General features: G+C 43.0%; 1 protein-coding gene across 2 annotated transcripts in view; it reads right to left on the reverse strand.

Moving 5' to 3' along the window:
* CDC42BPG (CDC42 binding protein kinase gamma) overlaps nt 1-17320 on the reverse strand; it is a 205206-nt gene that overhangs the window by 35527 nt on the left and 152359 nt on the right. For both annotated transcript variants that reach the window (XM_030217950.1, XM_030217951.1), the window contains exons 24-27: nt 4886-4991; nt 3546-3679; nt 3151-3290; nt 876-957 (exon numbers count right to left, since the gene is read on the reverse strand). In XM_030217950.1, coding sequence (XP_030073810.1) covers nt 876-957; nt 3151-3290; nt 3546-3679; nt 4886-4991 — 462 coding nt within the window. The remainder of the gene's footprint in view (nt 1-875; nt 958-3150; nt 3291-3545; nt 3680-4885; nt 4992-17320) is intronic.

Genomic DNA, 17320 nt, shown 5'->3' on the forward strand with positions numbered 1-17320 from the left:
AGTCCATCTTCAGGGAGATGGGCGTTCTAGGATGTCAGCTGGCCAACAGAAGGAAGCAGCAGGAACAACTGCGGGTGGAACCAAGCCCGTGTCCCACAGACGCTGTTTCTTTGATGGACCCTTAACTTCCTTGCATTTTTGGCAAGTCACCATTACTTTTATGCTTTTACATTTCAGTACTCCCCCCCCCCCCCCAATTTCTTTCCAGTAAATGTAATTTGAAAAAGAAACATGTGACATGGCTTTCATACACGCAAAGAAGCTGCGTGTAAGCTGTTATAGTATTTTTTTTGGTGCTCCATCTTCCCTGCCTTGTTTCTCCCCTTCTCCTACTTGCAATAATGAAGAACCGGCAGGTCCACACCTCACGTTAAAATTTCCACGGTAAAGGTAGGGACTGCTTTTGTGCATGGAGTCGGAAACGGTAGTGCATCGCATCACATTATAATAAAAATTAGCTCATTTGCATTCCGTTTTCGTTAGCTGCTACCGTGACAGGAAAATGGTTCGGAGAACCCTTTTGTGCATGTCCCGGTTTACTACTTGCGCGCTAAACTGGCTAGAACCAGTTTAAAAACCACATTGCTGGCTCGTTAAGTTTAGTGCATCTGGCCCTAGACATCTTTTTTTCATGTTACTGCTCACATGATCTGTTATATTCTATGTTAAACAATCCAAATACAAACTTTATCCTGAATTAAAAGTAAAGATGCATAGAACAGCCTCCTATCCTGTTTGGGTCCTATTTCCCAATTTAGATTTATGCTGTTTAACCATTTAAACCACAAGAACATTTATTTAACATTCAGTTACTGTAGTGTATGAAGCAACCATGGCCAAAATATTTTCCTGGTACTGCACAGGAGCCAACTCACCTTGAATATGCAGGGGACATCCTTTGCACTGGCATGAATAACGTCCGAGGCAAGGACAGAGCTGACCGAGAATTGCTGATCCCTGGCAGGGGGAGAGAGCATACTGGTGTTTCCATCAATAACACTGCTCAGAGAACATTTTAAAAACCCTCTAGTTAACGATGTTAGGAGTTTTGGGCTTAGCAGTTAACTCCTGCTTGTTTGGGCTTACAATTCAATTGGAACTAGCCTTTGCAGGACTATGATGCCATGAGACAACTATACCAGATACTAGGCGCCATCACCGAGTACCAATGGAGTCTCACTGACTACCAGAGGTTGACATGCTGCCTTTACAGCATTCCCAACCCTGCTCAGTTCAGGCAGTGAAAACCCTGGTCTTTCACATGGTAATGCATTCCACTGGCATGGAGCCGCCAGGCCATCCTTGAATTCTTCCTTTTGTTTAGCTGTTTTTAAAAGACCATCCAGTCCTGATATTCAATATCAGGCCACATCCAGGCACTGGCATTGACTATTCAGGGCCATGCTACATGTTCTGTGGGGAGGGAGGGAGGGTGCACCAGAAACCCCTCTCGTCATGTGTAATCCCTCCTGTCACCTTGACATGTAACATGTACTTTCCATTTACTTGACGAAGAAGGGCAACCTTCGAAAGCTAATCAAGAAACATATTAAGTTATGTCCAATAAAAAAGGTATCATCTTATTTTCTTTTCCATGTTTTATTTCTACTGATTACCTTTAAAAGTGGACTAACACGGCTACCACACCTCTCCATTTACTGAGAAAGCACTGTAGCTTACATGCAGCTGCAGGAAGACACTGATGACAGCAAAGCAAGGAATACTGAGGGCCAGCAGAGCCTACCAACCTTATTACCCTCCATGCTCTTCCCCTACCTCTCTTTATCACTCCCTTACCTATCCCTACTCTCATACCTCTTTTATCCCATTTACCCCTTGTTCATTTGTTCTACCACATACCTCCTTTGTTGATTCTGATACTACAGATTATACTCTCTTGTTACTATGTAAGGCGCATTGAGCCTGCAATGAGCGGGAAAGCGCGGGGTACAAATGTAATAAATAAATAATACATATTACAGGCCTAGTACCATATTACAGGTCTAGTAAAGGAAGGAATATACAGTCACTACCTGGAAGTTACCCAGGCACTGGACGATATTCAGACTGGTACCTGGTTAGCTTGACAGCTAAAGTTAGAACAGTGTTTTAGCTGTCTTAACTTTAGCCGATTCCTTAACCAGTTAGCTGTCTGAATATTGCCACTAACCAGTTAAAGTGCCAGCTCTGCCCATGGACCACCCCTGCACTAACCAAGTTTCAAGTTTATTCATTACTTAATATACCGCTCAAGAGCAAACTATCAGTGTGGTGTATACCTGTAAATACAATAAGGAGAAGAAGAAATAGAACTGCAATATTAAAAGAAAGGATAGCAAAGAAGAGATTCAGATATCAACACTGCAAACATCAAACCACCACCCTCGCGAGCATCAGGCAGCAACCGGACATCTAAGACCCAAAGGCTCTACAGAACAAATAGGTTTTAAGTTTTGCCTTAAAATAAGCCAGAGTCTGTGTCAAGCGCAGATCTAAAAGGAAGAGAGAGTTCCATAAGACAGGACCCTACCCTGCACATTAAATATTTTCCTCCTAACAGCAACAAGTGTGTGGGGGGATCTGGAGCAGACAGCCCTGGGAAGAACGGAACGTCCTTGAACAGCAACGCTGATATTCAGCAGTACTGGTCAGCTGAATATCAGTGGATAGGCAGGCCCAAGCAATTTAATTGGGCAGGAGGCTCTCTTGTCCTGCTAATTCACTTTGAATATCAGGCCCCTTATCAATATCCTTAAACATGAAACATAAACAGGCTTTTATTGGACTATCATGGTGCCTGAAGGAACCAGTTCAGAGTCTAGAACAGTTCTAGTAGAACCTCATATGGGATATGTTAATTCTAGGTTCTGAATCAGAAACTGAAGCTCCAGACTGAAAAAGACATTCTAAGAGGGAAGTCAGTGCTGAGGCCATCAAAGCAAGAAACAGTATTCAGAGGGCAAGCAGAGACTTAGCGACAGAGGAGCCCATTCTGTTGAAGCAATGATATAGGTGTTTAGTTGCTAAATAAGTGTCACTGGCATGGTCACAGGCAAGGAAAGAGGACCAGGCAGAGCAGATGGAGATAGGCAGCAGGCATTAGGAGCACGCGTCTCCCATACATCAGGGAGAGTGGCCAGAGATGCGTACCTCATGTCCACCACCTGCATCACAGCTACGCTGCCCTGGGAGTTCTTTCCCTCCTGGGTGTCATACAGAAACAGCTTGAAGTCGCTGACCACAGCCAAGACCCTCTGCCAGCCCTTCTTCACTCCTGCTGGCTTCGGCACCTGTGCAGTGACAGGGGGTCAAATGGGTCAGCCAGACAGCATAGTCCCAGGAAGACAAACAGGTGGGGGATGGGAAGGGGGTGCTGTCCAGCCTTAATGTATGAATCTGCAAGGTGCAGTTGGAGGAAGGGCAAGGGGACACTTAGCCCAGCTCTAGAGCTCCTACCAGGCAAGGTCCTCCTAGCCCTTCTGTAGCACTGGTGAGGAATGATATGGACACCATATATAAAACTGTGAAATGAAGATGTTTCTTACTGATAAATATCCCTCGTAGGCTGTTCCTGTACCAGTGATTGGATCCACACCAAGGGTCTTTCTGACCTGGTCCAAAGGGATGGGACATACGGCGGCACCTCTAGAACAGGCAACATGGCACACATAGCTGCAGGCTGAAGCAGATGCAAGAATAAAATGTTATTACAAGACATTAAAAATATATTAATAAAAATAAGGGAAATGTGAAAGAACTCAGCTTATGCTGCTTTTAAAGCCAGGCTATCAGTCTTCTCCCCAACTAGGGCTTGTCCTAAAGAGACAAACAAAGAAGGTGAGGCAACAAAAGAAAATGGGGATTCCAAAGGATAAAAATTAAACCTTTAATCTTGTAAGCCTATAACAGACTCGACACGGCCATGTTTCTGCATGTGTGTCTGCATCAGGAGTCAAAGTACCTGTCACTATTGGTGGTGTGATCAATTCTGTGTATATGTAAAATATATTGGCAACAACCAGCACTTGACAGTAAACAAGGTGAGACAATCAGCAGCGTTCTTACTGAGAGAAAGATCCGGCAGTGTTTTGCATGTTTACAAGATTAAAGGTTTCATTTTTATCCTGTGGAATTCTCGTCTTCTTGTGTTGCCTCACTCTCTTTGTTTTCTGCTGCATGTCCATAAGGTTTGGATTTTTTTCTCCTTTTTTGGACTTGTCCTAAAAAGAGATAGGGGATTACACTTAAGGAGGTATGACTTGCATGGGAGCAGGTAGCTTTTCCATTCAGCCTGGATGAGGTTTGACGTAAAAGACACATAGCTACACTAAGGGCACCACTGAATTTCTGTGTGCTGACACTCCCAGTACATTCCCATGTGATTGGTGAAATCAAAGAATTATTGGTAAGATTGGGAATGGGGGAGTAAAAAAGGGGAACTGGCCACAGTGTCTTTTCTTCCTCACTCCTCCAGGGAGTGTCCAGTCATCACTCATCTGATGATGTGTAAACAGTGATGTACGGATAAGAATTTTTTATTTTCTGTTTTGAATACTGGTATTTTCTTAATTTCTTGGATACTTTATTTTAATTTAGTTGTAAACCACCTGGATCTTATTATGACTGGTGGTGTACCAAGTTTAACAAACACACACTGCATTGCAGAACTGCTCTGAACCTGGATCCTGCGTGCAGCTGCATGTAGCACTACACAGAACTACTGTTCGAATAAGGGAGTCACTTAATTTGATTAAAGAATTTTCCATCCCTGGTACTGGAAGGACTATACAGACAGCATCCTCCTTGTTTATGAAGCTTTAAGAGCTCCGATCCCAGAAAACTATGGTCAGACCAGCTCTCTGGAGTAGCACAGCGGGTGTCTCACCTTCGCAGCTGAGCCCCTGTCGATGAAGTCCCACCATAAGAGACAAGCATCGCAGGCATTTCGTGGGAGATGTAAATGTCTTTGGTTTGAAATGGTGATGCTTTGGCTGAAAGAGAAATCCAGTCAAATAATGAGGAAGCTGCAGAATCAGAATGTCATAGCCCCCTCCCTCCAAAAACCCCCAACAACAACAAAAGCATATCGATTTCTAATTAGGCAATTAAAAAGACTGAACAACTTCACAGTACATCAGGCATATGATGATTTTTGATTTAGACATGTTTCTAAACCCAATATCCCTGAGGGGTGTTTAAATGAGAGAGAAAAAATACTTTGCAAGAAACTGGCTTTAAAAGCTATACAGATGGGTAAGAGGGGTGAGACCCCGTAAGTGTCTGATCAGCCTGACAATGAAAGTTATGTTTAATGTAACATTGTATAATGCAGAGGGGGGAGGGAGAGACGTAAGGAAGTCGAGGTCCCAATTGGTGGACCTGAGAATAAGGGATACAGGATTTGGGGGGGGGGGGGGGAGGGAAGAGGGATGCAAGCAGGACACAAGTCTTAATTAGAAAGGATGTAGAACATAACAGTGAAGCTGGCACAGTGGAGGTGCAAGTGGGGGGGGGCAGAGGCTGGGATGTCCCCCTCGATTACAACAGTGGACATCTGTGGATATAGGCACACACCTTCAAATCCAAGAATAGTAAGAATACTAACGTGGAATGTAGGCGGAGTTAATTCGCCAATCAAACGCTCTAAGATTTTACAACAACTAAATAGGCAGAAAGCAGACATAGCACTCTTACAGGAGACGCATCTGAACCAGATTGAACATGCCAAGCTCAGCACCTGGTGGGTTGGGGATTGTATAGCAGAAAATGCACAAGGTAAAAAGGGAGGAGTAGCGATACTAATTAGAAAAGGCATAGCCTCGGTAATTAATCCACTTCTGATTGATACTGAAGGCCGTTATGTTATAATGGAAGTGGTAGTTGGGAGACAGAAACTGCTAATCTGTAATGTTTATGCTCCAAATAGATACGATAGGAAGTTCTATCAAACTTTGATTAATTTTCTGATCAGGCAACCGCACGCAGCTATAGTGCTGGGGGGTGATTTAAATGCAGCTTGGGACCCCTCTCTGGACAGATCAGCCCCGGAGACGGCCTCTTCATGTTATAATAATAGAGGCCTCTTACAATTGAGCCAGATGCTAGGCCTGGTTGATGTGTGGCGGGTGCTGCACCCAGGTGAGAAAGACTATACACACCTGTCGCGGGCTCACTCCACTCAGTCGAGAATTGACTATATTCTGACATCACGTCAGATGTTTGGGGAAGTGACAACAGCAGAGATAGGACCGTACATGGTGTCGGACCATGCCTGGGTTAAGATAGAATGGATACCAAGTGGTACAACCCCACAGGAATATAAATGGCAATTTCCCCTGGAGCTCAGCTCAGATCCAGTGCTTAAAGGTAGATTACAAGCTCGCTGGGCGGAATATAGCACTCATAATCAAGAACACATAGAAGACCCAGTTTTGTTTTGGGAAGCGGCTAAGGCGGTTCTTAGAGGCGAAGTTATAAGTCACACGCACTTTGTGAGGAAGACACGAGATAGAAAGATCTTGCGTTTAAGTAACCAACTTTGTAAGACACGGAGGAGATATGGGGAGACACACGCGATAGGTGATAAACAACAAGTGTTAGAGCTTCAAACCGCCTTAAATGTACTTTTGCAAGAAAGGGCACACAAGTCACAGCTCTACTATAGATATATGCTTTATAAACACGGTAATAAAGCAGGCAAGTTAATGTCAAAAATAATTAACCCCCGGGGAGGGACTAAGAACATTTTGGCACTGAGGCAAAGGGGGGGAGGGCTCCACACATCAGATAAAGCAATATGTGAAACTTTTCGGGCCTTTTATCAAGGGCTGTACGCTTCCCCAGAGGAAGACGGTCTGTTAAATCAGATGTATTTAGAAAATCTGGCTTTACCAAAGCTTACAATACAAGAGTTGGACAGTCTCAATCAATTAATTACTGAGGATGAAGTCAGTCTAGTTATTGCCCGCAGCCCGCGACTAAAAGCCCCGGGACCTGATGGTTTAAGGGGAGAATTCTATAAATTAATGGAAGGAGGAGTTATACCTGCAATTACTAGATTTTTGAACCAACTGATAGAGAGACAGAGGTTACCCCCAGACTTGAATAGGGCTCAAATAATAGTCTTGTTGAAGCCGGGGAGGGACCCTCTAGAGCCGACATCGTACCGGCCTATCTCCCTATTAAATTATGATACCAAGTTGTTGGCAAAAATCTTGGCTAATAGACTGGCGAGGCTGCTCCCAAGGTTGATTCATGAAAGTCAGGTGGGATTTGTGGGAGGTAGAGCAGTGAGTAAAAACTTGAGAGCAATACTGACATCACTAGAACACAGCTCGCAGGCGAAGATAGCATCATTGCTGATCAGCTTTGATGCGGAAAAGGCCTTCGATAAGGTTCACTGGAAGTTCCTTTTTGATACGCTGGAACATTATGGATTTTCAGGGAGATTTGTTGAGGCAATTCATGCTTTATATGCCAACCCATGTGCCACCCTGAGAGTAAACGGGATAGAATCGGAAAGTTTCTGTATTGGGAGGGGCACAAGGCAGGGGTGCCCATTGTCCCCTCTTCTCTTTGTTTTGGTTTTAGATCCCCTTATCAGAGATATCATGGCAAACCCTTTGATCCGGGGAGTTGGCTTAGGGACCCACATGTTTAAGATTGCAGCATTTGCGGATGACATTTTGGTACATCTCACAAACCCAAGGGAATCCTTAGACACGTTACTGGAAACCTTTCGTGAATATGGCGATTACTCAGGTTTCCGTATTAATCTAGACAAATCAGAAGCGCTGGCTTCGCCAGAGGTGAACCAGAGGGATTGGGTCCCTGAATTTCCGTTGAGATGGGCTAGAGAGTCTTTTAAATATTTAGGAATCCGACTCACAATGAATACATTAGATTTATATCAGTTGAATGTTAAAATCTTACTGGAATATACTAAAGCTAAATTGGACTCTTGGATGAGTTTGCCACTGTCATTAATGGGACGGATACATGTAGTACAAATGGTGTTGTTTCCGCGCTGGTTGTACGTTCTTCAAACTTTACCCATACGCCTATCGCGGTCTGATTTGAGGCGGATGATGCGTCTTTTTGGTAGATTTTGTTGGGCAGGCAAAAAGCCCAAAGTTAGCCAAAATCTGTTAATAGGGAGCTGGAGACAGGGGGGAATGGGTATCCCGGATGTGTTCCTATATAATCAGGCGTGTTTGCTGCGCCACTTAGGTGATGTGGTGAATGCCACACAATATTACACACCTATGGGCTTGGAGGAAGCTTTTTTTGCTCCCTATGACATATTAGCATTGCTCCATTTACCTCGTAGTCAGCTCCCTTCTAAATTTAAAAAAAGTATAATACTGCAGCCCCTTCGGGAGGCGTGGCAGTGGTGGATGCGGCAAATGGGGGGCCACCCACACGTTACAGATCAAATCCCAATCGTAGGCAATCCTGTTTTTGAAGCAGGGATAGATAACCCGACATTTGGCAGATGGCAAGGGCTGGGCATCACAAGATTGGAACACCTATTATTGGACAATGGGGAAATGATAACATTTGACGCCATTCAAGATAAAGTGGGATCAGCTTGGGGAAATAGATTTGCCTATGCACAGGTCCGACACTATGTGAAATCCTTGAGCCAAGTACCCCTGAGAGGGCGGATGGGGGAGCTGCTAAGGGTTTTTTTTGAGGAGTTACAGATAGAGAAACAATCTGTATCAGCATTGTATGGGGCACTGGCTAGGCGTAAGTCCCAGAGGCAATATGTTGATCTTAAGCGAAAATGGGAACAAGATCTGGGGACCTCCCTGGCAACATGGGATGTGTCAGCCACCTTGAAGGGCATCCGGGCGTTGGTAACAGATGAGAGGCTGAGGGAGTGTGGTTATAGAGTGGTCCTACGGGGGTATATGTCTAGAACGCAACTGGCTCATATGTTGGGGCCGGACAACTCGGGGTGTTCTAAATGCGGAGGGGGTCCCAGCTCGTTATATCATGCATTATGGCAATGCCCCAAGGTGCGCATGTTTTGGCAGAGGGTAAGAGGGTATTTGATTCGATTGGGGAACAGAGTTCAAGGAACGGAGCGGCAGTTTCTGTTGGATCAACCAAGAGCGTTTGCTCCATTAGGCGCCCCTGCTATAATGTTATGCAGGAAGCTGAGCTTGGTAGCGCGGAAATGCATTATGCAATACTGGGTCTCATCGGAAGGACCAGCTTACTGGCATTGGCGCAATCAGGTGCATCTTCTGGCCTCTTGGGAGGCTAGGGATTCAAAACAATCGCCTAAACGTAGAGTGCGCTTTCTACAGATTTGGACACCATATCTGCAAATACTCAGCCCAAGGGGACGTAGTCTGCTTGTCAATGCCTGATAAATAGCGGTATATTGGAGAGTTAGGGCACCATGTTGTAGCAAATTAGTCTAGAGTGGATCTGCTTGCAAGGGGGAGGAGGGACTGGGTGGGGGGCTGGAGGGGTTGAGTGTGATGTATATGGCTAAAGCCTGGCAGTGCTCTAGAGCTTTAATGTTTCATTTTCTGATATTTGTGATAAGCACTATCTTACCTAATGAAGTATTCAAGTGTATGATATTAGGAACATGAGTCATTTAAAATCTAATGTTAACATGGGCCAAGGAATCGTTAAGAGGGGAGGGGGGAGAAAAATGGGGATGAAAAGTGTTTGGCGAAGTTGAATATGTTGCAAGAATGCTGTTTTGTATATCAAGCAATGCTATATGCATATTCTACATTACTTTGTATTGTGATAATCGTTAATAAAACAGTTTAAACATAAAAGCTATACAGATGCAGGCACTACCTCACTGTTTTCAGTGGAGACCACCCGATCCTGTTTAGACAAGTTGCCTATGCTGAAAGTCAGGTCCGATTTTCTTTTCTAGTTCTTTTGTTTGAATTTACTGCCGAATACATATGGCAATCATGTTTACCTACTAGCTTATAGATTCTCACAGGAAACCGACTTCAACATACAGAACCCAAAATGGACAGGAACTGCATGGTCTGATCACTTAAAGCTAAACCTGACCCCTCTACTGAAAAAAGAACAAAACTCCACCACTACAAACATGGACACCATGCAAAACATGAGGAAAGATCGATGCAACCAAATTTTGGAATACCATATATAAAGATCAATGGTCACCAAAGACCAACACAGAAGAATTCCTAGAGGAATGGGACAAAAGAAGCACCAACATACTGGATGAATTAGCCCCAATGAAAACAAAAACCAAACAGAGGTGCAGAACAGCCCCATGGTATGATGAAGAACTGAAAATGGCAAAAACCCTTTGCAGAAGACAAGAACGAGAATGAATGAAAAACAAAAATTAAACAAACAAAACTGCATGGAAGGATGCTTGAAACAGGTACAAGATCAAAATGAGACAGGTTAAAAAGAAATACTACAAAGAGAACACATAGGTTTAGACTACAGGGACATAAAAAAACTATATAAAATTATAAATAACCTAATAAACACCAAGCCTTTCATAAAGGCAAACAAGGACCCCCCTATCAGCAAACAAACTTGCCAGATTCTTCAAAGAGAAGATCCTCAACCTAAGGAATAATCTAACACAAAACAACACAAACTTCGAAACACTCATAGATGAACTCAACCACCCTCCAGAAGAAGCCCCAGTGGACAGGACATGAACCACCTTCACACAACCCACAAATAAGACAGTAGCACAAGCTTTAAAAAACTCTCCTCCGCCTACTGAATGCTAGATACATGTCCCAATCACATAATGAAAGCCGACCCTGATCACTCATAGACTACCTCACCTCTCAACTGAAATACATGATCCAGAAAGACCGATTCCCACTGAAAAAAGGCAACATACTGCTCACAACAATCCCAAAAGATGCCAAGAAAAACATCAATGATATTTCAAACTACAGGCCAGTGGCATCCATACCTCTAACGACAAAAATGATGGAAGGCATAGTAGCCAATCAGCTAACCGACTACATCAACAAATTCTCCATACTACACAAATCTCAATCAGGCTTTAGACCCTACCACAGCACGAAACAGCGTTGATCACACTATTAGCCAACTTCAAAAAATAAATCTCGCATGGAACAAATATTCTTCTATTACAATTCGACATGTCAAGCACATTTGACATAGTCGATCATCAAATCCTGAAAAGAATTCTTGACAAAATTGCTATAGGAGGGAAGGTACTCAAATGGCTCCTAGGATTCCTAACTACCAGATCCTATCAGGTGAAGATAAATTCCTCTCTCTCTCTCCAGGGAAAGCTATATGAGAATCCCACAGAGCTCGCTGCTCTCACCAATTCAGCCTAATGATGGCACCCTTGCCAGAACACTATCCAAACAAGGATTCAACCCCCTCTATATGCTGATGATGTGTCAGTCTATATCCAGTTTAAAAAGAACCTGCACAAAATCACAACCAGGATTACAGACTGCATAAATATAATGGAATCCTGAGCATCAGCATTCAAACTTAACAAGAGACAAAACACAATGCCTGATAATCACATCACCACACAATACCGCCCACTTCCCAAACATCTCTGCCAAGGGTATATCTCTCCCAATATCTGACAATCTAATAATACTAGGAGACACCATAGACCGTAATCTGACCCTCGACATACAAATCTCAAACACTACAAAGAAAATGTTCCACAACATGTGGAAACTGAAACGCATTAGAAACTACTTCCCAAGATATGTATTCCATACACTAGTCCAATCCATGGTCCTCACCCATGTTGAATAGTGCAACAGAATTTACGCCGGATGAATGGAACAATCACTAAAGAGAATACAAATGGCACAAAACACAGCAGCAAGACTAATCTTCTGAAAAAAAAAAAAACAGATTTGAGAGCATACGACTGCTACTCTACAACCTACATTGGCTACCAGTTAAAGCATAGATATCCTTCAAGATGTGCTCTGCAGCCTACAGAATAATCTTTGGACTCGCACCGGAATATATGACAAACCTAATAGAACTACCTATATGCAACGCAATCAGAGGCGCAAGAACCTATCTCACCCTTCAGTTCCCCAAATGTCAAGGCCTGGTATACAAATCTTCATACTCAACCAACTTCACATATATTTGCCCCAAGATATAGAATACTATACTATAACCCTCAAATGCATGAACAAATACTTAACACATTCTGAAAACACACTAAGGCCCACTTCTTTAGAAAATTCTTCTCCGACAAACCCACATAATCAACCGGACCTACAATCAACAGGCTATGATACCTGATCACTAACTTAAACTGAACAAGACAAGCATCAACTTGCAAAGGCTTTGTAACATATTTATCTGAAGTGTCCTGTAAGCCACATTGAACCGAGTACCTGATTGGAAAATGTGGGGTACAAATGCATAAATAAATAAATAATACCCAGGAGAGATCTAACACTCACTCAAGTACAAATTGGCTTGCTTGAACAATTTAAAAAGCAACCTCCTAACACCAGTCATCGGCAACTGGCAGAGATAGCCACAGTGTCAAACTCTACAACAGCAAGTGTTATACAGAAGAAAAGAGAAATACAGAAATGACTGAACATGAACCACAAACAAAGAAGGAAAAGGCCTCCATGAATGGAATGAATTTCAAGAAAAACACCAAGAAGTGGAATCCACAAAAAGAATAGGAACCAAGAATTTTTTATTGGGTCATAGAATTGATGCTGGCAATAAAGAATTCTTGGTTCCTTTTCTTTTTGTGACCTCCACGTCTTGGCTTTCACCTGAAATGACTGAACATTACAAGAGAGAACACAGAATTTCCTAAAACAGAAGCGCGAAAGTAAGCATCTAAATACTGAAGAGGCCTTCTCTCAATGGTTCTCAATTGTAACTGGATGAGGTGAGCATGTAAGTGGAACAATGTTGAAAAGCAAGTCGGAGGAGTTTGCTAGAAATCAAGGTCACAACAATTTTAAAGCCACAGACGGATGATTGTCTCAATGGAAATCAGGTTAAGGATAAAGATTAAGGAGGCACACGGTGAGAAGGATAATGCTGATGCTATAAGTGCCAAACAATGGAAATTCACAAAACTTTCAAATTTGCTTCATAACTTTTGTGTGGATGATGACATCTACAATGCCAACAAGGTTTATTTTACTGTCACACCAGACAGTTCCCTGACCTACAAACACGCAACACTGTTAGGTTCAAAGTAAGCAATGGATCATGTGACAGTGATATGCTGCTCCAAAACGGAAAGCTACTGGTTATTGGCAAAACTGCAAAGCCTCAGTATTTAAAGGGTTTCGTATGGAAAGTTCACCAGTCTTGTATCATGCTAACAAAAATTTGTGGATAACATCTGAAATTTTAAAGAACTGATTAATGAGTTGGGACATGGAATTATAACGGAAGTTAAGGAAAATTGTGCTAGTTCTTGAAAATTGTGCAGTACACCCACATTTAGACTTTTGAGAAAAATCCAATTGGAATTTCTGACTCCCAACAGAATACCTCTGGTGCAGCCACTAGAAATGGGAATCATAACAAAAGTTGAAGACCTTATATCACACAAATCTGGTAAATTGCATCCTTGAAGCAATCAAAGAAAATCTACTCACATCATCTTCAACAGCAAATGAGGGTCAGTGCAAAGATCAATTTTTACCAGCAGTGCAGTTTATTGCTGATAATTGGCAAAATGTTAGCATCAAGACTGTTCAGCATGGTTTTGCTCTTTGTGGGTTTAAACATTCACATTTGGATTCAACTGAATATGGCTGAAAGTGAAAATGTTTTGGAAGCGCACCTTGTAGGAAACTATTAAGAATTTTCTAGCATTGACAATTTATTTATTTATTTGTTGCATTTGTACCCCACATTTTCCCACCTATTTGCAGGCTCAATGTGGCTTACATAATACCGTAAAGGCGTTTGCCCAGTCGGTGGATAACAAATACAAAGTTGTATAGTGATCGTATGAGGTACAAGTGGTCGGAATGGATGAAGATTGCATGATGTCCTGTTCGATCATAATCTAAATATCAAAACAGAGCTATTGGAATATCACAAAATCAGATTCTGATAAACTCTAAAGATATCCAAGTGAAATAACGATGTGCTGCAATACACCACTATCATTGTGCCTAAATTGTAAGCCACTTTGAACCGAAACTTGTTTTTGGATAATAGTGACTGTTCCGTCTCCAGACAGCTTTACAGATTTGATATTAGCTTTGGAACTCAGATTTGATATTAGCTTTGGAGTAAGAATACACAGGATATCCAATACATTAGCATTTAACTTTAAAAAAGGAAACTATGATAAAATGAGAAGAACGGTGAAAAAAAAAAAACTTAGAGGAGTGACTGCAAAGGTCAAAAATTTACATCAGGCATGGATGCTGTTCAAAGTACCATCCTGGAAGCCCAGGCCAAATATATTCCGTATATTAAAAAAGGAGGGCGGAAGACCAAACGACAGCCGGCATGGTTAAAAAGTGAGGTGAAGGAAGCTATTAGAGCTAAAAGAAAATCCTTCAGAAAATGGAAGAAAGAACCAACTGAAAACAACAAGAAACAGCATAAGGAATGACAAGTCAAATGCAAAGCGCTGATTAGGAAGGCAAAGAGAGACTCTGAAAAAAAGATTGCATTAGAGGCAAAAACAGAGTAAAAAAATTTTTTTTGGTATATTACAAGCAAGAAGCCGGATCAGTTGGACCGCTAAATGACTGAGGGGTAAAAGGGGAGATCAGGGAAGACAAAGCCATAGCAGGGAGATTAAATGAATTCTTTGCTTCTCACCGAGGAAGATTTGGGAGTGATATCGTTGCCAGAAATGGTATTCGAAGCTGACGAGTCGGAGAAACTGAATGAAATGTCTATAAAATTATAGGATGTAATGGGGCAATTTGACAAATTGAAGAGTAGCAAATCACCTGAACTGGATGGTATTCATCCCAGAGTACTGATAGAATTGAAAAATGAACTGGCGGAACTATTGTAATATGTAAATTATCTTTAAAATCGAGCGTGGTACCGGAAGATTGGAGGGTAGCCCATGTAACGCTGATATTTAAAAAAGGTTCCAGAGGGGATCCAGGAAATTATAGACCAGTGAGCCTGAGATCAGTGTCGGGCAAAATGGTAGAGACTATTATAAAGAACAAAATTACGGAGTATATTCAAAAGCATGGATTAATGAGACAAAGCCAGCATAGATTTAGTGAAGGGAAATCTTGCCTCACCAATCTATTACATTTCTTTAAAGGGGTGAACAAACATTTGGATAAAGGCGAGCCGGTTGATGTGGAGGGGCATAATTGAACGGAAACGCCTATCTCCATGGGCGTTTATCTCCGAGAACGGGTCCGTGAAGGGGCGGGCCGAACCGTATTTTCAAAAAGATGGACGTTTTTGAGCTGGGCGTTTGTTTTTTTTAGCGATAATGGAAACTAAAAACTCCCAGCTCAAAAACGTCCTAATCCGTGCCATTTGGTCATGGGAGGGGCCACGATTCGTAGTACACTCGCCCCCCTGATATGCTAGGACACCAACTGGGCACCCTACGTCAGTGCGGTGGACTTCAGAAAAAGCTCCCACATGCATAGCTCCCTTACCAAGGGTGCTGAACACCCAACCCCCCTCCCCCAAAACCCACAAATGTACAACACTACCATAGCTCTTAGGGGTGAAGGGGGCACCTACATGTGGGTACAGTGGGTTTTGGAGGCCTCCCATTTACCAGCACAAGTGTTACAGGTGGGGGGGATGGGCCTGGGGCCACCTGGCTGAAGTGCACTGCGGTACCCACTAAAAGTGCTCCAGGGACCTGCATACACACAGGCCTCTAGGACTGGTTGCTGCTATATAACCTTGGCACACCAGTTGACAACTGAAGACTAATCTCTACGAAAACGTCCTTTATTGGAATAACCGCCTTTACTCACAGTTAACTGCAGATCAGAGGTTGTGCCCCACTGGCAACGAGTCTCCCTGGTACTGAGATGAGCAGTAGGTCAGAACTGGCAGAATGCTGTACAATGCCCTCATTCAGCCACATTCAAGGGAAGAACTAAGTTGTCTAACGTGGCTAACACAGGAAAGGGAACTAAAACTGGCTTACAAAAATGGCCACTACCGCATGGACTACAACAGGAAACACAACAGGGCACACTCTGACCTAGTAGTCAGGGGGAAAAGCACTATGGGAGAAGAGCCTACCAACTACCAACATTGTGAGACTGTAACACAAGCTAATGAAATCACGGAGCCCAATACCCTACACCCACCACAATGCAATGCTGATGTGACCCTGTACTGCACCCGAGAGCCACATCTGACCCAGGGAAAGGCTGTGACAGGATCGAACACATTCTGCTGTACGGCATTTGAGGCTGGCATACAGGCTGGGAAAAAAGTTTTTAAAGTGGGTTTTGTTTTGGTGGAAGGAGGTTAGTGACCACTGGGGGAGTCCGGGGAGGTCATCCCCGATTCCCTCCAGTGGTCATCTGTGCAGTTGGGGCACTTTTTGGGGACTTGTTCGTGAAAAAAAAGGGTCCAAAAAAGTGACCCAAAATCACGGTAAAAACGCCTTTTTTTTCGATTATCAGCTAAAGACGCCCATCTCTCCTCGGCTGATAACCACGCCCTAGTTACGCCTCCGACACGCCCCCGCAACTTTATTCGTTTCCGCGACGGAGTGCAGTTGGAAACGCCCAAAATCAGCTTTCGATTATACCGATTTGGGCGCCTTTGCGAGACAAACGTCTATCTCCCGATTTAGGTCGCACTATAGGCATTTTTCTCTTTCGAAAATAAGCTGGATAGTGTATCTGGATTTTCAAAAGGCGTCTGACAAAGTACCTTATGAAAGACTCCAGAGGAAATTGGAGAGTCATGGGATAGGAGGCAGTGTCCTATTGTGGATTAAAAACTGGTTAAAGGATAGAAAACAGAGAGTAGGGTTAAACGGTCAGTATTCTCAATGGTCTCTGATGGGACCGCTGCTTTTTAACATATTTATAAATGATTTAGATATGAGAGTAACTAGTGAGGCAATTAAATTTGCTGACGACACAAAGTTATTCAAAGTTGCTAAATCACAAGAGGATTGTGAAAAATTACAAGAGGACCTTGCGAGACTGGGAGTCTAAATGGCAGATGACGTTTAATGTGAGCAAGTGCAAAGCGATGCATGTGGGAAAGAGGAACCTGAAATATAGCTACGTAATGCAAGGTTCCACGTTAGGAGTCACTGACCAAGAAAGGGATCTCGGTGTCGTTGTCGATGATACGTTGA

Source organism: Microcaecilia unicolor, chromosome 11, assembly GCF_901765095.1.
Source record: "Microcaecilia unicolor chromosome 11, aMicUni1.1, whole genome shotgun sequence".
NCBI classification, from domain to species: Eukaryota; Metazoa; Chordata; class Amphibia; order Gymnophiona; family Siphonopidae; genus Microcaecilia; species Microcaecilia unicolor.